At 37.7% G+C, this 24083-nt stretch overlaps 1 protein-coding gene across 2 annotated transcripts in view; it reads left to right on the plus strand.

Moving 5' to 3' along the window:
• Positions 1-24083, plus strand: part of LOC110450199 — a 66245-nt gene that overhangs the window by 16409 nt on the left and 25753 nt on the right. Inside the window, exons 2-4 of one of the 2 annotated variants that reach the window (XM_021497516.1) lie at positions 2765-3460; positions 15129-15311; positions 21324-21391. In XM_021497516.1, the coding sequence (XP_021353191.1) occupies positions 2791-3460; positions 15129-15311; positions 21324-21391 (921 nt within the window). In that variant the 5' untranslated portion in view covers positions 2765-2790. The remainder of the gene's footprint in view (positions 1-2764; positions 3461-15128; positions 15312-21323; positions 21392-24083) is intronic. The other variant, XM_021497517.1, reaches the window with a different exon arrangement.

The following is a 24083-nucleotide window of genomic DNA, read 5'->3' on the forward strand; positions in this document are numbered from 1 at the left end:
GCTCACCACGGTACACGAAAGTCACCATGGAGCAGTGCAAGTCATATGCATCTATTGGCCAAATATGTCATCAGACACAGAAAACGTTGTGTTTTAATGTGCCACATGCAACAAATTCAAGCCCGAACAACAAAAGGATCCTCTCATTTCTCACTAGATTCCAAGCAGGCCACATGAGGAGCTAGGGATGGACCTGTTAGAGTATGGATCACCTGACTACCTCATGGTAGTTGACTACTACTCAAAGTACCCAGAGATAAGCATCCAGGAGAACAAGATTGCAGGGATTGTAATAACCCATTTGAAGTTCATGCTAGCAAGCTAAGACATGGCATCCTGGAAGCTGTCGTGTCAGATAATATGCCATTCTCATTGGGAGTGTTCAAATACATAGATTGCCAAGGAGTGGAACACTAGTCAAGCCCCGCCTAGCTTTCATTAATCTAATGGGCTAAGTGAATGTATGGTGCATTCAATGTATTCAGAATAAGTGGCAAAATACCAAAAAACCGGTACCCTCATTTGAACCAATACTCAGTTTTGCCTCACATACAAAATTAAATGGGTATACCTTCATACGACAAATTAAACCAGTATCTCCACTTGCTTGTTTACATTTGCGAGGGAGGTTTTTGGAAGAGCGTTGGTCTGTTAAAAAATAATACAGCATGCGCATGGTCTATCGTCCAATAATGCATGGTTATTAACGAATGAAAGTTTCATTACATTGCAACGCTTTATAAGTGTTAATATTTCCCAAATTCTAATTTATTCCCTAAACATTTTGATTCTATTACGGCCCCAGCATGAGAAATAAAATAAAAACTGTGTAGCTTGATCTTGGCCAATAAACTGAACTTTCAGTTGACCATTGACAACTAGTTATTTCAGAAGTCAAACAGAATTTTCCCTGAACATATCTTGAAATATTAAAAAATGCTTGCGCAGGAGAATGATAATAAAACAATAACAAAACAGTTGACTAGCCTGTAGGCCCAAAGGCTATCCCATGATAATAAAACAATAACAAAACAGTTGACTAGCCTGTAGTCCTAAAGGCTATCCTATGATAATAAAACAATAACACAACAGTTGACTAGCCTCTAGGCCCAAAGGCTATCCCATGATAATACAACAATAACAAAACATTTCACTAGCCTGTAGGCCTTAAGGCTATCCCATGAGAATAAAACAATAAAAAAACAGTTTACTAGCCTGTAGGCCTAAAGGCTATCCTCTGATAATAAAACAATACCAAACCAGTTGACTAGCCTGAAGGCCCAAAGGCTATCCCAGGATAATAAAACAATACCAAACCAGTTGACTAGCCTCTAGGACTAAAGGCTATCCCATGATAATCAAACAATAACAAAACGGTTGACTAGCCTGTATGCCTTAAGGCTATCCCAGGATAATAAAACAATAACAAAATAGTTGACTAGCCTCTAGGCCCACAGGCTATCCCATGATAATATAACAATAACAAAACAGTTGACTAGCCTGTAGGCCTAAAGGCTAACCACTAACTTGTTTTGCTTGGTAGTTCACATGACTTGTTGAATAGTTGAATTATTTACTAGTTCTAGGTCAATGTAACTAGTCCAAAATTTCCTGATATGGAAACATTGCCTTCTACAACACGAAACCTCAAAAGTAATCGACTGTAGAATAACTACAGGTATTGCCATAAAAAAATGGTGAAGTTTTAGGAAAATTTTGACTATTATCATGCAATACATATTACTTTCTAAATCTTAAAAAGGAATATTCTTGTTTTATAATCATATGTTTTCACAAGTCCAAAGGACCAGTTAGGTTAGGTGATTCACTAGTCCTTGCTGAAATCTTCTAGTCCAGGACTAACGGACTAGTGTTAGTGTCGACCCCTGCTATAATCTATGATCTTCAGAGGTTCTCCAGGAAGAGTCACTAAAGAGATGAAAGGATTAGAGACTAGTCCACTGATTTGTTATTTTTAAGCTAACCTGATCCAAAGTATCAAGTTGAGCTTATGCCATACTGTGACATCTATTGTCTGTCCATCTGTTGGATTCAAAATTGGGCATTTGGTGGGACTGATAACCATCCAGGCATCTTCTGAAATTCCATGGGTTTTCATCCCTTATATTGTCTGCACCCCTTGAATACATCATGACAAAATCAAAGGTATGCAGTAAGCTTAGATTGGTTTCAGGTAAAAAAAAACAACACTGCCCAATCGCTTGGCCAATACCTTTCTTTGGAGATTACAAATGAGTGACTTTAAAGCCGGGTAATTTTATCCGTATCCTTTTGAAAGACACGTCTGATGATCAAACTAGTCTACATATTGCACTGAAGTTATTTACAGTGAACATACTCATGATCATACTGCATCGCAAAAAGCTGTGTTTAATTAGTATGCACATTCCTCATTCAAATACATAAAGATAGTATCATCTATTTTCTGTTCCTGGTATTTTAAATCAATGGAATCAATTTTATTTTCAGAGTTGTAGTTCTTTATATATTACCTTTATTCCATTTTTAATACCCTCAACTGCACAGTGCCCCCTACTCCCAAAAGAAATAACCCAAACCTACAAATATACACAACAAATGCAATAATGCCTACTTTGGGCATTCCTCTTGGGTAAATACAAAGTACAGCCAGATAAAAAGGTTTCTGTATGATAAACCAGTATAACTATTACTATTTTTAACCTATATAACTACTAGCTTTGGATAATGTGGTAATGAAGTAATGATCTTTTGTTCCTTTCAGATCACTGAATCACAGGATCAAACATCATGACCAAGAGCTTGTTTGCAGTTCTTGGCGTGAAGCCAGGGGCAACAGAGGATGAGATAAAAAAATCATACCGGAATCTTGCCCGGAAGTACCATCCTGACAAAAACAAAGAACCTGGTGCTGAAGAAAAGTTCAAGGAAATCTCTGCAGCATATGATCATTTAAAAAGTGCTGATCGACGGGAAATGCATGAAAGACAGGTCAACAAACCAAAAGAAGAGCCCAAAAAGTCCTTCACCAAATCAAAGCCAGGTGGTAGTTACAACACAACCTTTACATCATCTGCAGGAAAAGATGATGGCAAAGCATACAGTGGCGCATACTCAAAACCTGCTGGGACTGGGAGTCACACATTTACCTCACCAGATGAAGATTTCAATTTTACATTTTTCTCATCAAAAAATTCAAACAGAAAAAGTAAACAGAAAAAAAATAAAAGCAAAACACAGAAACCATGGAGCCAGGATTGGAACATCCCGGATGATGCTTTTCCTGGAGACTTTGAGGCTGGCTTTCCAGGATTTGGTTCAAATTCTGGAACATTTTCCTTTGCTTTTAAATCTTTTGTTGATGACCTGGATGCACACTTCTCAACGTTTTTTGCTAAGAGCCCATTCGATTTTTCAACATTTCATGGTGGAATGGATCCTTTTGATGACATATTTGTTGGTAAGTTAAATTAAAGATATTAATTTTGCAATATTTATGTCAGAATATTACAAAAACAAAAAGTACAATTTGAAAGCTACAGCTTTTTGAGATTAATTTTAAATGTACTGTTTTTTAGCCCAACTGGTCCGAAGGACCATGATGAGCGTCGTCCATCAACTTTTCCTTTAAAACGCTACTAGTCCTGAATGGCTTAGTGGATTTTAACTAGATTTGGTCTGGAACATCCTTGGGCCAAGGCACTCAATTTTGTATAAATGGTGGGTGTGGCTCCCCTTGGGGCAGAGGAACGGGGCCAAATAGGGGAAATAGAGGTAAAACCTTTAAAATCCTTCTTCTTCTGTAGGAATTAAGGGATTTTATCCTAATTTAGTCTGGAGCATCCTATGACCAAGGGCACTCAATTTTGTATAAATGGTGGGTGTGGCTCCCCTTGGGGCAGAGGAACGGGGCCAAATAGGGGAAATAGAGGTAAAACCTTTAAAATCCTTCTTCTTCTGTAGGAATTAAGGGATTTTATCCTAATTTAGACTGGAGCATCCTATGACCAAGGGGACTCAATTTTGTATAAATGGTGGGTGTGGCCCACCTGGGGGCAGAGTGGCGGGGCCCAATATGGGAAATAGAGGTAAAACCTTTAAAACCTTTCTTCTACCGTAGGGATAAATGGATTTTATCCTAATTTAGTCTGGATCATCCTTGGGCAAACTAGGGTACTCAATTTTGTATAAACAGTGGGTGCTGCCTCCCTGGGGGCACAGGGGCAGAGCCAAATAGGGGAAATAGAAGTAAAATCTTTAAAATCCTTGTTCTACTGTAGGGATTAAGGGAATATATCCTAATTTAGTCTGGAGCATCCTTGGACCAAAGAGACGCAATTTTATATAAACGTTGGTTGTGGACCCACTGGGGGCAGAGGGGCGGGGCTGAATAGGGGAGATAAAGGTAAAACCTTTAAAATCCTTCTTCTACCATAGTGATTAGGGTATTTATTAGCCCGAAGGACCATGGTGAGCTTATGCCATACCGCAACGTCCGTCGTCCATCGTCCTTCGACCTGCGTCCGTCGTCCGTCAACCTTACACTACTAGTCATGAACCACTGAGCGGGTTTTAATAAAATTTGGTGTGGAGCATCCTTTGGTGAAGAAGAACCAATTTTGTATAAATGGTGGGTCTGGCCCCCCAGTGGCCTGAGGGGCGGGGCCCAATAGGGGAAATATAGCAAATTCTTTTAAATCGTTCTTCTTCTGTAGGAATGAAAGGATTTGTACCATATTTGGTCTGACCCATCCTAGGGTGAAGGGCAATCAATTTTGTATAAACGGTGGGTCGGGCCCCCTTGGGGGCTGAGGGGTGGGGCCCAATAGGTGAAATACATGTATAGCAAATTGTTTAAAATCCTTCTTCTGTAGGAATGAAAGGATTTGTTCCATATTTGGTCTGAAGCATCCTTCGGTGAGCTTTACTCAAGTGAGCTATTCTAATCGCTTTCCGTCCGTCGTGCGTTAACTTTTTACATTTTCAACTTCTTCTCCAGAACCAGATGATGGTTTTTAGCTCACCTGGCACGAAGTGCCAAGTGAGCCTATGCCGTGGCGCGGCGTCCGTCGTCCGTCCGTCCGTCCTCGTCCGTCAACTTTTCCTTTAAACAACTTCTTCTGAAGAACGGACAGGCCTAGAGTCATGATATTTGGCTGAAAGCTTCGTTGGTAGGAGCCCTACAAAGTTTAAGAACGAAAATGACCTTGACCTGTTTTCAAGGTCACAGGGGTCAAATATGTCAAAAACTTCAAACGACTTCTTCTGAAGAATTAAAAGGTATAGAATCTTCATATTTGGCTGATGGCTTCCTTGGATGGAGCCCAACAAAGTTTGAGAATGAAAATTACCTTGACCTTCTTTCAAGGTCACAGGGGTCAAATGTGTCAAACACTTCAAACGACTTCTTCTGAAGAACTGAAAGGTATATAATCTTTATATTTGGCTGGTGGCTTCCTGGGATAGAGCCCAACAAAGTTTGAGAATGAAAACTAGTTTGACCTACTTTCAAGGTCACAGGGGTCATATATGTCAAAAGCTTCAAATGACTTCTTCTGAAGAACTGAAAGGTATAGAATCTTTATTTTTGATTGATGGCTTCCTTGGATAGAGCCCGACAAAGTTTGAGAATGAAAATGACCTTGACCTTCTTTCAAGGTCACAGGAGTCAAATGTGTCAGACACTTCAAACGACTTCTTCTGAAGAACTGAAAGGTATATAATCTCTATATTTGGCTTGTAGCTTCCTAGGAAAGAGCCGAACAAAGTTTGAGAATGAAAATGACCTTGACCTTCTTTTAAGGTCACATGAGGCAGATATGTCAAACACTTTAAACGACTTCTTCTGAAGAACTGGTAGTTATAAAATCTTAATATTTGGCAGGTGGCTTCCTGGGAAAGAGCCAAACAAAGTTTGCGAATGAAAATGACCTTGACCTACTTTCAAGGTCACAGCGTTCAAATATGTCAAACAGTTCAAACAGCTTCTTCTGAAGAATTAAAAGGCATAAAATTATAATATTTGGCTGGTGACTTCCCGGGATAGAGCTCACCAAAGTTTGCAAATGAAAATGACCTCAACCTACTTTAGAGGTCACAGAGGTCAACAACATTTTAATGGATTTGTTCTTGAGAACTAAAAGGAATGGATTCATAAGATTTGGCTGGTAGCTTTTTGGAATAGAGCTAACCAATTTGAGAAGGAAAATGACATTGACCTACTTACAAGATCACAGGGAAAAATATGGTAAGCAACTTCTGAAGAAGAATCAAAAAGCATAGAATCTTATAATAATATTTTGCTGGTAGTTTCAACAGATGGAGCCAACAAAGTTTGCGAGGGAAATATTTTTAGTGCAATATAATATTTAATGAGAATATTTTGCTATGACTGCTTAAATATTCAGGTGAGCGATACAGGCCCTCTTGGGCCTCTTGTATTTCACTTAGTTTACATGCTGATTTCCACATTACATCTCAACAATAAAATAAAGCTACCAGTACCTATATTATAACTCCTAAGGCGCTTTGGCCCCTTGTTTATAAACCTTGGGTCTGGCCCCCCAGGGGCCTGAGGGGCGGGGCCCAATAGGGGAAACATAACAAATTATTCTTTAAAATCCTTCTTCTTCTGTAGGAATGAAAGGATTTTATCTTTATTCAGTCTGGAGCATCCTTGATCAAAAGGGACTCAATTTCCTATAAACAACGAGTGTGGTCTCCCAGGGGGTGGGGCTCAATAGGAGAAATAGAGGTAAAACCTTTAAAATACTTCTTCGACCATCGTGATCAAGGGATTTTATCCTTATTTAGTCTGAAGCATCCTTGGGCCAAGGGGACTCAATTTTGTATAAACGGTGGGTATGACCCCCCCTAGGGGCATAGGGATGGGGCTCTGTTTGAAGTTTGTTCTTGCTTTATCTCAAGTACTGGATGGATCTTTCGGAAATTTCATATGTACTGACAGCACCTACCATGGAGTGCTATATCCTTACTTCATACCAATTATTTTAAACATATTCAGGTGAGCGATACAGGCCCTCTGGGCCTCTTGTCCTAATTTAGTCTGGAGCATCCTTGGGCCAACGGGACTCAATTCTCTATAAATGGTGTGTGGGCCCCCCCTGGGGGCCGAGTGGTGGGGTCCAATATGGGAAATAGAAATAAAACCTTTAAAATCCTTCTCCTATGGTAGGGATTAAGGGGATTTTATCCCAATTTAGTCTGGAGCATCCTTGGGCAAAGGGCACTCAATTTTGTATAAACGGTGGCTTTGGACCCCCTGTGGGCAGAGGGCTTGGGCCCAATATGGGAAATAGAGGTAAAACCTTTGAAATACTTCTTCTACTGTAGGGATAAAGGGATTTTATTCTAATTTAGTCTGGAGCATCCTTCGGCCAAATAGGGGAAACATAGCAAATTCTTAAAAATCCTATTTCTTCTGTAGGAATGACAGGATTTTGTCCAAATTTGGTATGAAACACCCTCGGTTGGGCGGGAACAAATTTTGTACAAACGGTTGGTCTGACCTCCCTGTTGGCAGAGAGACAGGGCCCAATACATGATATAGAGGAATATTCTTTAATATCCTTCTTCTTCCATTGGGATGAAAGTAATTTAACAAAATTTGAACAGTAGCATCCTATTTGGAAGGGAAATCAGTTTTGTGTTAATGGTAGGTTTGAACCCCCTGGGGCCAGAGGGGCGGGCCCAATAGGGGAAACATAGCAAATTCTTCAAAATTCCTCTTCTTCTGTAGGAATGACAGGATTTTGATTAAATTTGGGATGACGCACCCTTGCATTGGGTGAAGGGGAACCAATTTTGTATAAATGGTGGTTCTGACCCCCTTGTGGCAGAGAGGCAGGGCCAAATAGGGAAAAATAGAAAAATAACTTTAAAATCCTTCTGCTTCCGTAGGAATGACAGGATTATGTCCATATTTGGTCTAAAGCATCCTTTGGTGAAGGGGAACCAATTTTGTATTAACGATGGGTCTGACCCTCCTGGGGGCAGATGGGGCGGGGCCCAATAGGGAAAACATAGCAAATACATCAAAATCCTCCTCTTCCTGTAGGAATGACAGGATTTTGTCCAATTGCATATGAATATAACCCCTGACTAACCATGTAATACATGTACACTACCAGCAACATCTGTCTTTTTCAACTTTGATTTTGCTTACATTTCCAGGGGAGCGATACAAGCCCTCTGTGCCTCTTGTTTATAAACCCCTAGGGGCAAAGGAGAGGAGCCCAATAGGGGATATAGAGGTAAACCTTTAAAATCCTTCTTCTACCAAAGGGATTACTGGGTTTTATCCCAAATTTGTATCCATCAAGTTGTCAAGTAGTGCCCATTACTATTAGGGTGTATTCATTAAAGGAAGATGGCCACCAGGCTATATCTCGCTATATCTCAAGAAATACTGGATGGATCTTTCTGAAATTTCATATGTACATACACTACCTACCATGGAGTGCTATATCTTAACCTCATATAAAGTACATGCTTTAAACATATCCAGGTGAGCGATACAGGCCCTCTGTTTCCATCTTCTTTGACATTAGCCCCATACTGACCATTCTCTCTACTTTTAAAGTGTTCTTATATTTGTTAAGTAACACATAGCCAGACATTTTATTTATCAAAGTGTCTAGCAATGAACTAGCATTACAAACATTACAAAAATGACAGAAAACATGTTTTGTGCTAATTCTTGAAAATGTAAGGTATTAACTTCAAATGAAATTTTGATGCTGTAGCCGACACCATCGCACAGTGGCTAAGATCAATAGTGTAAGACTTTCTCTAGTATAGCGGGGAAATGGTTCATCGATCGATCATTAAAAAATATAAGGTTTTGATGACTTTCCGTAATTTCATATCCCACGCCGTGAGATTTTATTGGAGGTGAAAATCTGTGAGATTTTGTGATATAGTGGGTTCTTAAAGTTGGGATGATTCACACAGGAAAAACTTGAATCTATGATTAAAAAATCATTGCTTTCATTTAACTTTAATTTTAAGGTCATAGGGTCAATTGTGTTAAAATCATGTGGCCTGGTTAATGTTAATGTGCATGAGATTGAATGAATGATTTTGAATAGCATGAACCTATATAGCATATTTTTTCAATAGAGCATGAAATTAAGTGTTTTTTTGTGTGGAATTGCAATTGTGTTTCATCTAATTAGCTCATGGATTATGATCATGAGTAACCACGAACTAGTGCTGAAACCTTGGTGTTTGCCGCCCACCTAGAATTTTTAAAGACTTTTTACTCCATAAGCATACATTCCACACACTTCCTGGTGTAATATATATATTGACAATTCTGTGAGTGTGCTTTCTTCAAGTTTTATTATATTTTCGACTTACTTTTAATATCAAAACTGAATTCAGTTCTTCAAATTCAAATCCACAAATTAACTATGTACCCCAAGCATTTCTGATGTGGCATCTATTCCTTCTGTAAACCATTCAATATTCCTTAGATATTTATTTTTCTTTAATTTGCAAGGAGAGCTGCAAATATTTATTCATTCTAAATAAAGAAAGCAAAAAAATAATATCTTGTCATCGAATGTCTTAACAACATAAAATACATTCTGTCATAGGAAGTCACTGAAGGGTTACTGCTACATCATATGGTTTAATTTGTAATAATTATAACCTTCCCATGTGTTAAATTATGTGTAATGCTATTGTATCCAGTAGAAGAGTATTGTATCCTGGTATAGAGTTGTATTGTATCCTGGTATAGAGTTGTATTGTATCCTGGTATAGAAGTGGTATTGTATCCTAGTATAGAAGTGGTATTGTATCCTGGTATAAAAGTGTATTGTATCCTGGTATAGAAGAGTATTGTATCCTGGTATAGAAGTAGAAGTGTATTGTATCCTGGTATAGAAGTGTATTGTATCCTGTTATAGAGGTGGTATTGTATGCTGGTATAGAAGTGTATTATATCCAGGTATATAAGTGGTATTGTATCCTGGTATAGAAGTGGTATTGTATCCTGGTATAGAAGTGTATTTTATCCTTGTATAGAAGTGTATTGTATCCAGGTATAGAAGTGTATTGTATCCTGGTATAGAAGTGTATTGTATCCTGTTATAGAGGTGGTATTGTATGCTGGTATAGAAGTGTATTATATCCAGGTATAGAAGTGGTATTGAATCCTGGTATAGAAGTGTATTGTGTCCTAGTATAGAGGTGTATTGTATCCTGGTATAGAAGTGAATTGTATCATGGTATAGAAGTGGTATTGTATCCTGGTATAAAAGTGTATTGTATCCTGATATAGAATGGTATTGTATCCTGGTGTAGAATGGTATTGTATCCTGGTGTAGAAGTGGTATTATATCCAGCTATAGAAGTGGTATTGTATGCTGGTATAGATGTGTATTATATCCAGGTATAGAAGTAGTATTGTATCCTGGTATAGAAGAGTATTGTATTCTGGTATATAAGTGGTATTGTATCCTGGTGTAGAATGGTATTGTATCCTGGTATAGAAGTGGTATTATATCCAGGTATAGAAGTGGTATTGTATCCTTGTATAGAAGTGTATTGTATCCTGGTATAGAATGGTATTGTATCCTGGTATAGAAGTGTATTGTGTCCTAGTATAGAGGGGTATTGTATCCTGGTATAGAAGTGTATTGTATCATGGTATAGAAGTGGTATTGTATCCTGGTATAGAAGTGGTATTGTATCCTGGTATAAAAGTGTATTGTATCCTGGTATAGAAGAGTATTGTATCCTGGTAAAGAAGTGGTATTGTATCCTGGTATAGAAGTGGTATTGTATCCTGGTATAGAAGTGTATTGTGTCCTGGTATAGAAGTGGTATTGTATCCTGGTATAGAAGTGGTATTGTATCCTGGTATAGAAGTGTATTGTATCCTTGTATAGAAGTGTATTGTATCCAGGTATAGAAGTGTATTGTATCCTGGTATAGAAGTGTATTGTATCCAGGTATAGAAGTGATATTGTATCCTGGTATAGAGGTGGTATTGTATGCTGGTATAGAAGTGTATTATATCCAGGTATAGAAGTGGAATTGTATCCTGGTATAGAATGGTATTGTATCATGGAATTGTATCCTGGAATGGAAGGGTATTGGGTCCTAGTATAGAGGGGTATTGTATCCTGGTATAGAAGTGGGATAGGTTCCTGGTATAGAATTGTTATTGTTTCCTGGTATAAAAGTGGTATTGTATCCTGGTATAGAAGTGGTATTGTATCCTGGTATAAAAGTGTATTGTATCCTGGTATAGAAAAGTATTGTATCCTGGTATAGAAGTGGTATAGGTTCCTGGTATAGAATTGTTATTGTATCCTGGTATAAAAGTGGTATTGTATCCTGGTATAGAAGAGTATTGTATCCTGGTATAGAAGAGTATTGTATCCTGGTATAGAGGTGGTATTGTATTCAGGTATAGAAGTGTATTGTATCCTGGTATAGAAGTGGTATTGTATCCAGGTATAGAAGTGTATTGTATCCTGGTATAGAGGTGGTATTATATCCAGGTATAGAAGAGTATTGTATCCTGGTATAGAAGAGTATTGTATCCTGGGATAGAAGTGGTATTGTATCCTGGTATAGAAGTGGTATTGTATCCTGGTATAGAAGTGGTATTGTTTCCTGGTATAGAATTGTTTTTGTATCCTGGTATAAAAGTGTATTGTATCCTGGTATAGAAGAGTATTGTATCCTGGTATAGAAGTGGTATTGTATCCTGGTATAGAAGAGTATTGTATCCTGGTATAGAGGTGGTATTGTATCCTGGTATAGAATTGTTATTGTATCCATGTTTAGAAGTGGTATTGTATCCTGGTATAGAAGTGGTTTTATATCCAGGTATATAAGTGGTATTGTATCCTGGTGTAGAATGGTATTGTATCATGGTATAGAAGTGTATTGTGTCCTAGTATAGAGGTGGTATTGTTTCCTGGTATAGAAGTGGTATTATATCCAGGTATATAAATGGTATTGTATCCTGGTGTAGAATGGTATAGAAGTGGTATTTTATCCTGGTATAGAAGTGTATTGTATCATGGGGTATTGTATCTTGGTATATAAGTGTATTATATCCGGGTATGGAGTTGTATTGTATTCGGGTATAAAGTGTATTGTATTCTGGTATATAAGTGGTATTGTTTTCTGGTATAGAAGTGGTATTGTATCCATGTTTAGAAGTGGTATTGTATCCAGGTATAGAAGTGGTACTGTATTCTGGTATAGAAGTGGTATTATATCCAGGTATAGAAGTAGTATTGTATCCTGGTATAGAGGTGGTATTGTATGCTGGTATAGAAGTGGTATTATATCCTATATCATGTTTAGAAGTGGTATTGTATCCTGGTATAGAAGTGGTTTTATATCCAGGTATATAAGTGGTATTGTATCCTGGTGTAGAATGGTATTGTCTCATGGTATTGTATCCTGGTATAGAAGTGTATTGTGTCTTAGTATTATCCTGGTATAGAAGAGTATTGTATCCTGGTAAAGAAGTGGTATTGTATCCTGGTATAGAAGTGGGATTGTATCCTGGTATAGAAGTGGTATTGTATCCTGGTATACAAGTGGTATTATATCCAGGTATATAAGTGGTATTTGTATCCTGGTATAGAAGTGTATTGTGTCTTAGTATTATCCTGGTATAGAAGAGTATTGTATCCTGGTATAGAAGAGTATTGTATCCTGGTAAAGAAGTGGTATTGTATCCTGGTATAGAAGTGTATTGTATTCTGGTATAGAAGTGGTATTGTATCCAGGTATAGAAGTGGCATTGTTTCCTTGTATAGAAGTGTATTTTATCCAGGTATTTTTATCCTGGTATAGAAGTGTATTGTATCATGGGGTATTGTATCTTGGTATATAAGTGTATTATATCCGGGTATGGAGTTGTATTGTATTCGGGTATAAAGTGTATTGTATTCTGGTATATAAGTGGTATTGTTTTCTGGTATAGAAGTGGTATTGTATCCATGTTTAGAAGTGGTATTGTATCCTGGTATAGAAGTGTATTGTTCCCTGGTATGGAGTTGTATTGTATTCTGGTATAGAAGTGGCATTGTCTCCTGGTATAGAAGTGTATTGTATCATGGGGTTAGAAGTGTATTGTGTCCTAGTATAGAGGGGGTATTGTATGCTGGTATAGAAGTGGTATTATATCCAGGTATATAAGTGGTATTTGTATCCTGGTATAGAAGTGTATTGTGTCTTAGTATAGAGGTGGTATTGTATGCTGGTATAGAAGTGTATTATATCCAGGTATAGAAGTGGTATTATATCGTGGTATAGAAGTGGTATTATATCCAGGTATAGAAGTGGTATTATATCGTGGTATAGAAGTGGTATTATATCCAGGTATAGAAGTAGTATTGTATCCTGGAATAGAGGTGGTATTGTATGCTGGTATAGAAGTGGTATTATATCCTATATCATGTTTAGAAGTGGTATTGTATCCTGGTATAGAAGTGTATTGTTCCCTGGTATGGAGTTGTATTGTATTCTGGTATAGAAGTGGTATTGTTTCCTGGTATAGAAGTGGTATTATATCCAGGTATAGAAGTGGTATTATATCGTGGTATAGAAGTGGTATTATATCCAGGTATAGAAGTGGTATTGTATCCTGGTATAGAAGTGGTATTGTATCCAGGTATAGAAGTGGTATTGTTTCCTTGTATAGAAGTGTATTTTATCCAGGTATAGAAGTGGTATTGTATCCGGGTATAAAAGTGGTATTTTATCCTGGTATAGAAGTGGTATTGTATCCAGGTATAGAGTTGTATTGTATCATGGTATAAAGTTGTATTGTATTTTGTTGTAAAAGTGTATTGTATCCTGGTATAGAAGTGGTATTGTATCCAGGTATAAAAGTGGTATTGTTTCCTGGTATAGAAGTGGTATTGTATTCATGTTTAGAAGTGTATTGTACCCTGGTATGGAGTTGTATTGTATTCTGGTATAGAAGTGGTATTGTATCCAGGTATAGATGTGGTATTGTATCCTGGTATAGAAGTGGTATTGTATCCTGGTATAGAGGTGGGATTGTATGCTGGTATAGAAGTGTATTATATCCAGGTATAGAAGTGATATTATATCCAGGTATAGAAGTGTATTATATCCTGGTATAGAAGTGGTATTATATCCAGGTATATAAGTGGTATTGTATCCTGGTGTAGAATGGTATTGTATCGTGGTATTGTATCCTGGTATAGAAGTGGTATTATATCCTGGTATAGAAGTGGTATTGTATCCTGGTATAGAAGTGTATTGTATTCTGGTATAGAAGTGGTATGGTATCCTGGTATAGAAGTGGTATTGTATCCTGGTATAGAGGTGGTATTGTATGCTGGTATAGAAGTGTATTATATCCAGGTATAGAAGTGGTATTATATCGTGGTATAGAAGTGGTATTATATCCAGGTATATAAGTGGTATTGTATCCTGGTGTAGAATGGTATTGTATTGTGGTATTGTATCCTGGTATAGAAGTGGTATTATATCCAGGTATAGAAGTGGTATTTTATCCTGGCATAGAAGTGGTATTGTATCCTGGTATAGAGTTGTATTGTATCCTGGTATAGAGTTGTATTGTATTCTGGTATAGAAGTGTATTATATCCTGGTATAGCAGTGGTATTGTATCCTGGTATAGAGTTGTATTGTATTCTGGTATAGAAGTGTATTATATCCCGGTATAGAAGTGGTATTATTTCGTGGTATAGAAGTGGTATTGTATCCTGGTTGTATCGTGGTATTGTATCCTGGTATAGAAGTATGGTAACAGTTTAGTTTATAAATTATGTTTTAGGACGGGTAACAGTTTAGTTTATAAAAGATGTTATAAGACAGGTAACAGCTTAGTTTATAAAAGATGTTTTAGGACGGGTAACAGTTTAGTTTATAAAAGATGTTAAATGACACGTAATAGTTTAGATTTATAAAAGATGTAATATGACAGGTAACAGTTTATATTTATAAAAGATGTTATATGACAGGTGACAGTTTATATTTATAAAAGATCTAATATGACAGGTGACAGTTTATAATAAAAGTGACCCTATAAGTATAAACTAATTAAATATCTTTGGTTTCCTATTAACTCTTTAGGCAAAGCAAACAAGCATCAAAAGAAATCACACAGCAAGAAGGAGAAGCAAAACATTGCACCAGAGCATGGTTACAATGGTGGATTAAGTGGCGAATACATATTTTCTCCTCGACAGAATACTGAACCATCATCTGATGAGGACAATGAGCCAGGATTCCGATTCAGTTCCGATTCTGAAGATGGTTGGTTTGTTCTTCTATAGGATCTTTCCTGTCTATTCCAAATGAGATAAGGCCATGCATTTCTCCAGTTTGTTAATAAGTTTCAATTTACAGAAAAATAGAGAGATATTGTTTCTACCAGAACACATATCATTTCCAAATTCTCCTGGTTATTGAGGTATAATAATAATAATAAATCAATTCTTTGAAGGGCAGGTGAGCTTATGTCATGGTGCGGCGTCCGTCGTCCATCCGTCATCCGTCAAATTTTCCTTTAAACTACTTCTTCTGGAGAACGAACAGGCCTAGAGTCATGATATTTGGCTGAAAGCTTTGTTGGTAGGAGCCCTACAAAGTTTCAGAACGAAAATGACCTTGACCAACTTTCAAGGTCACAGGGGTCAAATATGTCAAAATCTTCAAACGACTTCTTCTGAAGAACTTAAAGGTATATAATCTTCTTATTTGGCTGATGGCTTCCTAGGTTTGAGCTTAACAAAGTTTGAGAATGAAAATTAGTTTGACTTACGTTTCAAGGTCACAATATGTCAAAAACTTCAAATGACTTCTTCTGAAGAACTAAAAGGTATAGAATCTTCATATGTGGCTGATGGCTTCCTGGGATGGAGACTAACAAAGTTTGAGAATGAAAATGACAATGAACTACTTTCAAGGTCACAGGGTTCAAATATGTCAAATGCTTCCAACAACTTCTGATGAACTGGAAGGTATAGAATCTTTATATTTGGCTGGTGGCTTCTTGGGATGGAGCCCAACAAAGTTTGAGAATGAAAATTAGTTTGACCTACTTTCAAGGTCTCAGGGGTCATATATGTCAAAAGCTTCAAATGACTTCTTCTGAAGACCTGAAAGGTATAGAATCTTTATATTTGATTGATGGCTTCCTGGGATAGACCCCAACAAAGTTTGAGGATGAAAATGACCTTGACTTTCTTTCAAGGTCACAGGGGTCAAATGTGTCAGACACTTCAAACGACTTCTTCTGAAGAACTGAAAGGTATAGAATCTTTATATTTGGCAGGTGGCTTCCTAGGAAAGAGCCAAACAAAGTTTGCGAAGGAAAATGACCTTGACATACTTTCAACGTCACAACGTTCGAATATGTCAAACAGTTCAAACTACTTCTGAAGAAGAATTAAAAGGCATAAAATTGTAATATTTGGCTGGTGACTTCCTGGGATAGAGCTCACCAAAGTTTGCGAATGAAAATGACCTCAACCTACTTTAGAGGTCACAGAGGTCAACAACATTTTAACGGATTTGTTCTTAAGAACTAAAAGGAATGGATTTATAAGATTTGGCTGGTAGCTTTTTGGAATAGAGCTAACCAATTTGAGAAGGAAAATGACATTGACCTACTTACAAGGTCACAGGGAAAAATATGTCAAGCAACATCTGAAGAAGAATAAAAAAGCATAGAATCTTATAATAATATTTTGCTGTTAGTTTCAACAGATGGAGCCAACAAAGTTTGCGAGGGAAATTATTTTAGTGCAATATAATATTTAATGAGAATTTTTTGCTATGACTGCTTAAATATTCAGGTGAGCGATACAGGCCCTCTTGGGCCTCTTGTTTATAAAAGTTACAAAGAAAATAAGTTGTGTAAAGATACATACATGAAGCAGATTGTTTTCTCGTGACCGATTGAAATTGTTCAAAATGAGTCTCTTACTGTGAAGAAAGTGTTTCAACAATTGTTCCCCGAGTTTTCCACTTAAATCATTAGATATGGCATGTGTGCATGTTTTATTCTTGCTGATGTAGTTATCTTAATATTAAGTAGAATTTTTTCCATGAAAACATTTTCACTTTATCCTGATTCCTAGTTTCTAGACCACTTGTACTACAGCTATAACTGAGCTGACACTTTGATATACTGATGCCGCTAATTGGTGAACCATACAATTGACTTAGTCAACTGTTAAGTGATAACTAACATATGGAGACATTGATTCCAGTGGTCAATATGTGTGCCTTTTGATTCGATATTCTATAATAATACAAATCAAAGTGTGCATGCATTTAGTATTGAGCTAGTTTAGCATTTTTAGGGATCAAGTTTAATTGATATGCATCTTGTAGTTTTATATAAAGATTCCATCAGTCTGTTAGATTTTTATGGTGGCATACCATAAATGAATAAATTTTATATCTAATTTAAGTAAATTATGTCTTCCATCTACTTACGACTTATAAGTTACTTTATAATATCAACGTAATTTTAGCTCTCAAGGAACATTATCCGTCATTGTACACATTGTAGCCACCTTCATTAGATGGTAGTCTGTGTGAAATCAACCTTTAACTGTGGACCGTCATTGTCAACATTGTAGCCACCTTCATTAGATGGTAGACTGTGTGAATCAACCTTTAAGTGTGGTCCGTCATTGTCAACATTGTAGCCACCTTCATTAGATGGTAGTCTGTGTGAATCAACCTTTAACTGTGGTCCGTCATTGTCAACATTGTAGCCATCTCATTAGATGGTAGGATGTGTGAATCAACCTTCAACTGAAGTCCGCCATTGTCAACATTGTAGCCACCTTCATTAGATAGTAGTCTGTGTGAATCAACCTTTAACTGTGGTCCGTCATTGTCAACATTGTAGCCACCTTCATTAGATGGTAGTCTGTGTGAATCAACCTTTAACTTTGGTCCGTCATTGTCAACATTGTAGCCATCTCATTAGATGGTAAGCTTTGTGAATCAACCTTCAACTGTAGTCCGCCATTGTCAACATTGTAGCCACCTTTATTAGATGGTAGTCTGTGTGAATCAACCTTTAACTGTGGTCCGTCATTTTCAACATTTTAGCCACCTTTATTAGATGGTAGTCTGTGTGAATCAACCTTCAACTGTGGTCCGTCATTGTCAACATTGTAGCCCCCTTTATTAGATGGTAGCCTGTGTGAATCAACCTTAATCTGTGGTCCGTCATTTTCAACATTGTAGCCACCTTCATTAGATGGTAGTCTGTGTGAATCAACCTTAAACTGTGGTCCGTCATTTTCAACATTGTAGCCACCTTCATTAGATGGTAGTCTGTGTGAATCAACCTTAAGCTGTGGTCCGTCATTTTCAACATTGTAGCCACCTTCATTAGATGGAAGTCTGTGTGAATCAACCTTCAACTGTGGTCCGTCATTGTCAACATTGTAGCCATCTCATTAGATGGTAGGCTGTGTGAATCAACCTTTAACTGTTGTCCGTCATTGTCAACATTGTAGCCACCTTCATTAGATGGAAGTCTGTGTGAATCAACCTTTAACTGTGGTCCGTCATTGTCAACATTGTAGCCACCTTCATTAGACTGTAGTCTGTGTGAATCAACCTTTAACTTTGGTCCGTCATTGTCAACATTGTAGCCATCTCATTAGATGGTAGGCTGTGTGAATCAACCTTCAACTGTAGTCCGCCATTGTCAACATTGTAGCCACCTTCATTAGATGGTAGTCCGTGTGAATCAACCTTTAACTGTGGTCCGTCATTGTCAACATTGTAGCCACCTTCATTAGATGGTAATCTGTGTGAATCAACCTTTAAGTGTGGTCCGTCATTGTCAACATTGTAGCCACCTTCATTAGATGGTAGTCTGTGTGAATCAACCTTTAACTGTGGTCCGTCATTGTCAACATTGTAGACACCTTCATTAGATGGTAATCTGTGTGAATCAACCTTTAAGTGTGGTCCATCATTGTCAACATTGTAGCCACCTTTATTAGATGGTAGTCTGTGTGAATCAACCTTTAACTATGGTCCGTAATTGTCAACATTGTAGCCACCTTCATTAGATGGGAGTCTGTGTGAATCAACCTTTAACCTTGGTCCGTCACTGTCAACATTGTAGCCATCTCATTAGATGGTAGCTTTAACTGTGGTCCGTCATTGTCAACATTGTAGCCATCTCACTAGATGGTAGTCTGTGTGAATCAACCTTCAACTGTAGTCTGCCATTGTCAACATTGTAGCCGCCTTCATTAGATGGTAGTCTGTGTGAATCAACCTTCAACTGTGGTCCGTCATTGTCAACATTGTAGCCATCTCATTAGATGGTAGTCTGTGTGAATCAACCTTCAACTGTAGTCTGCCATTGTCAACATTGTAGCCACCTTCATTAGATGGTAGTCTGTGTGAATCAACCTTTAACCTTGGTCCGTCACTGTCAACATTGTAGCCATCTCATTAGATGGTAGGTTGTGTGAATCAACCTTCAACTGTAGTCCGCCATTGTCAACATTGTAGCCACCTGCATTAGATGGTAGTCTGTGTGAATCAACCTTAAACTGTGGTCCGTCATTTTCAACATTGTAGCCATCTCATTAGATGGTAGGCTGTGTGAATCAACCTTATACTGTAGTCCGCCATTGTCAACATTGTAGCCACCTTCATTAGATGGTAGTCCGTGTGAATCAACCTTCAACTGTGGCCTGTCATTCGTCCATCATTCCATCCGTCCATCTTTAAACAGTTCTTGTTATGTCTGTTTCTCAAAAAGTATAGGAGGGATCTTTCTAAAATACATGTAGGCTCCACATGGTCCGTAATTACGCATAAACATAGTTTTGGACTGACCAAGACGAAGTGGCTTACAGGCATGGAAACAAGTAAAATCCTCTTCCGATTACCACATACATTTGTATATATATAATTGCTTGTCATGATCATGGAAAGTCTAATTAATTGATGCTGTTTAGTTGCCTGAGGGGTCTTGTCTCAGCCCCAGTGCTTATATTACTGCCTGGGTAATAACATGGAAACAGTTGATATTCTCAACCTATATATGAAACAATTGCTAGGCATGAAAAACCCCACAGTTGCTAGCCATTAAGAGCAAGTTCATGCACTCTTGCTTCTAGGATTGGCCCATTAGAAAAAAAAGGAATATACACCTGCTCATGAGACCAGGATTGGACTGGGATGGCAGCCCCTGACTTACATGATTTATGGATCCTTCTACCACTGCCAAAAGCTGTAACTAATTGTTGGAAACTGTTCCGGTATTACCACATATATGTAGCTTCGATAAATCATTGCTGTAAAGAAAATCATACCTCGTTGGATTTTTATGAGAAATAATTAAGATGAAATAAACAAAATATAATCAACAACAGTGTTCTGAGTGTAAAAGAAAGTAGGGCCGAGTTTGAACCCTGGACTTCAGATTGATCTACTATCACTATAACGGATTGAGCTACTGAGCTACCTGGTCAACAGTAGTGTCCAGGCCAAACTGCTACAGTTATATCCAAGTGGATGTGAAGGGGAGGCTTACTGTGTATAATAAAAACTACAGTTATATCAAAGTGGAAGTTAAGGGGAGGCTTACTGTGTATAATAAAAACTACAGTTATATCAAAGTGGAAGTTAAGGGGAGGCTTACTGTGTATAATAAAAACTACAGTTATATCAAAGTGGAAGTTAAGGGGAGGCTTACTGTGTATACTAACAGTGCACTGGGACTGGGATCCTTAAGTCTCAGACTGTTTACAGTAATCATGCCCCAACTAACCTATGGAAGTGCTTTTTAACACATCTCTGTTTTTTCTCAATGTACTGTGAAATTAATATTTTCACAATTTAGGCAGATCCAGAGGTTTTGTGGCAGTGGTGAGGTGGATGCTGCTGAGGAGTGTCTTGTTGCAAATCTGTCATCCTGCCTGAACCTCTGGACAAATTCTTTGATTGATGTTTCCTTTCCATGACCAATTCACTGAGAAGAAGAGGTTTGATGTGCCAAATAAATGTGCTGGGTTTACCTAACAGCTACTCAGAGGATGAAATGACTTGTCCGTTATAGACATAAGGACAGAGCTGGCAAATGGATTAGTTTGCTTCCTCTTGTGCACAAAAATCAGCAGTGAACATCAATAAAATCTGAACAAAGAGTCTGTTGTATGTTTGTTTGGGGTGAAAATGTTGAAAATGACTTGCCTTGGGTGTTAAAATCTTGCCATACTTTTGTTTGAATGATAATAAATGTACACCTTAAACTTGAAATTGAATTTGTAGATGATGGCTATTCAGAACCAAGATTCAAGTGTTCGTTTTGTGGGAAAAGGTTGAAGCTGGAGGCATTAGTAAGTACATCTACATAAGTGTTTTATAGGATTGAATTGTAACACATTTCATTTATTACAACAAAATGTGCACTCTTACTGTATAAGGTATCTACTGCTTTGAGAAGGTTTATTAGACATGAGTGGAAACTTCCGAAGACTCCCAATTGTTTGTTGCTGGTGATGTCATTCATTGTGTATTGTATGACATCATTATGTACGTATTCTAGATTGTTATTTTGATTGATTGTACCTTTCAAATAAAATAATTCTCCTAATGGCGCAGTTACACCATAACACCAGCGTATGTCAGCGGATGACACTTTTCCCAAACACGCTGGCATATGCTGGTGTCACACGCTGGGATGCTCTGAGCCCCAACAATTGTTTTGTGCATGCACAAACATTTTTGACTTATGGAATGTATGAAGCTCATACGTTATACATACGTTAGATAAACGTTAGACACACGCTGACACAGGTTATAGGTACGTTACTGATAAGTTGAGATACGTTTGAGATTCCTCAGCTGAATGTCTACCATAAAGCTACCGTACGTCTAACTTACTTCTTATCTATATCTATCATATCTGCAACCCATATGGACGTATTGGATGTATAACCTACTTATGAGTAACATATTGAACGTGTTTCTAGCGTACATGATTCACATTATTGGCGTATATCCAGCGTGTTGCTGTCTGTATATATAGGGTTCTGATGAGTAGCGCATTGTCTCTGCCCAACTCACCCTCAGAGCAAATGGAGGATCTTGAGAGGCTGTAACAAGAAAACAAAAATAATCGTCCTCCAACATCAGCAGAACCTCGTTGAATTGGCACTTTTCCAGTTCCGTGCCAATAGGAGAAGGAGAGGTCAACAGAGGGGGTCTGGGTAAGACCATGGATCGAGAGGCGACAGCAGTTTGGCCTGTACGACCAGCTTCTGGTTGAACTCCGTAATGAGGACCAGACATCTTTCAAATTGTCTTCGTATTAACACTCATGGTCTTCTTGGGAGGCATCTTCACTTGTCGGTGTCTACTGCCCGAATGATGAGCAGCGGTGACATCGCCACCCGTATTTGTAGAGAACGTCACATGATCATTGTGTATGCACTAAGCATGCCGCACAAACACTACTCATATGCTAGTCACACGCTCTTCATACACTGATACGCTCTGATAAGTTATGTATACTTTAGTGATATGGTATTCAAACGCTAGTCAAACGGTATGTATACGTCAGTGATTTGATATTCAAACGCTAGTCAAACGGTATTTATACGTTAGTGATATGGTATTCAAATGCTAGTCAAATGGTATGCATACGTTAGTGATATGGTATTCAAACGCTAGTCAAACGGTATGTATACGTTAGTGATATGGTATTCAAATGCTAGTCAAACGGTATGCATACGTTAGTGATATGGTATTCAAACGCTAGTCAAACGGTATGTATTCGTTTAGCTTGTTATTTATGTGGTAGCCTGATCAGACCAACCCGGCTGTTGATTTTTCTAGCGTGTGCGAGCTTTCAGAACTATTTTCAATTTTTTGGTTATGTTTACGCTGGTGCTATACATTATGGTGTGACATAAGATCTGTATAACAGTGAAAGGCCTTGAAGTTATATTATTTAGATCAAAATCATGTATTATATTCCAATGATAGTGCAAGAGTGATTTTATTCAGAATATCCGAAGGGGTTCCAAATGGGGCAGGGCAAATTTTAATTCTAAAATTTGTATTTGTTATAAAATTACCAAAGAGGCATTTTAAAGTGATAAAGATGTTAACTTGAAAAGTGGTATGTATGAAGAAAAAAACAAAAAAACAAAACTAACAACTAAAATGCTACCTCACAACAATATTATAAAATTATCAATACGCAACAGATCTCTCTCTAATTGATATGCAGGTTCCCCTTGGTCTGCAGTTGTAACGGTTTCATTTGAGACTGATAAAAAAAACAAGATGTCTGACTGCTTACAGTTTGTTATCCATATTTTTCTAGAAGTACTAAGAGCTGCCAGGCAGCCATCTTGATTTTGGACAGTTCATGCATATGTTTGTTATCGCTGTTTAAGTCATTACAGATCTTTCACAAATGTTTTTTCCTGTCTGCTAGTTTTGCATATTCTTTTAGCTTCATGTCACTTGATCAGAAGAAAAATATGGCAGTCAGAAATAGAAAGCTGTTGTATTATTTATATATGTATTTTACACATAACTTTTTAGGTCACCTGAGCTTTGCTCAAGTGACCTATTCTAATCGCTTTCCGTCTGTCGTCGTCCGTTGTCCGTCGTGCGTAAACTTTTTACATTTTCAACTTCTTCTCAAGAACCAGTGGATGGATTTTTTTCAAACTTGGTGAGAATTATCCTTGGAGGAAGATGGTTTCAAATTGTAAAATTGAGATTCCTACCCCAACCCCTTCGGCCAGGGCGGGGCCCCAAAGGGAAAATTAACCAATATTTCAAAAATCTTCTTCTCCAGACTCAGAGGTACAACTGTCATTTTCTCTACATGAAAAGAAAGATCATCAGGGGCTTTACTTAAATTGTAAATTTCAGGACCCCCGAGCTATCCGTTCTCCCTTGGGGAGGGGGTAAAGTTTACTATAGTTTATATAGGGAAATAACACTTTTGGGTATATTTTGACAACTTTCTGTAGGAAATTATTTTTACTTGGTGAGAATTATCCTTGGAGG

The sequence above is a fragment of the Mizuhopecten yessoensis genome, unplaced genomic scaffold, assembly GCF_002113885.1.
Source record: "Mizuhopecten yessoensis strain PY_sf001 unplaced genomic scaffold, ASM211388v2 scaffold5099, whole genome shotgun sequence".
In the NCBI taxonomy this organism is placed as follows: Eukaryota; Metazoa; Mollusca; class Bivalvia; order Pectinida; family Pectinidae; genus Mizuhopecten; species Mizuhopecten yessoensis.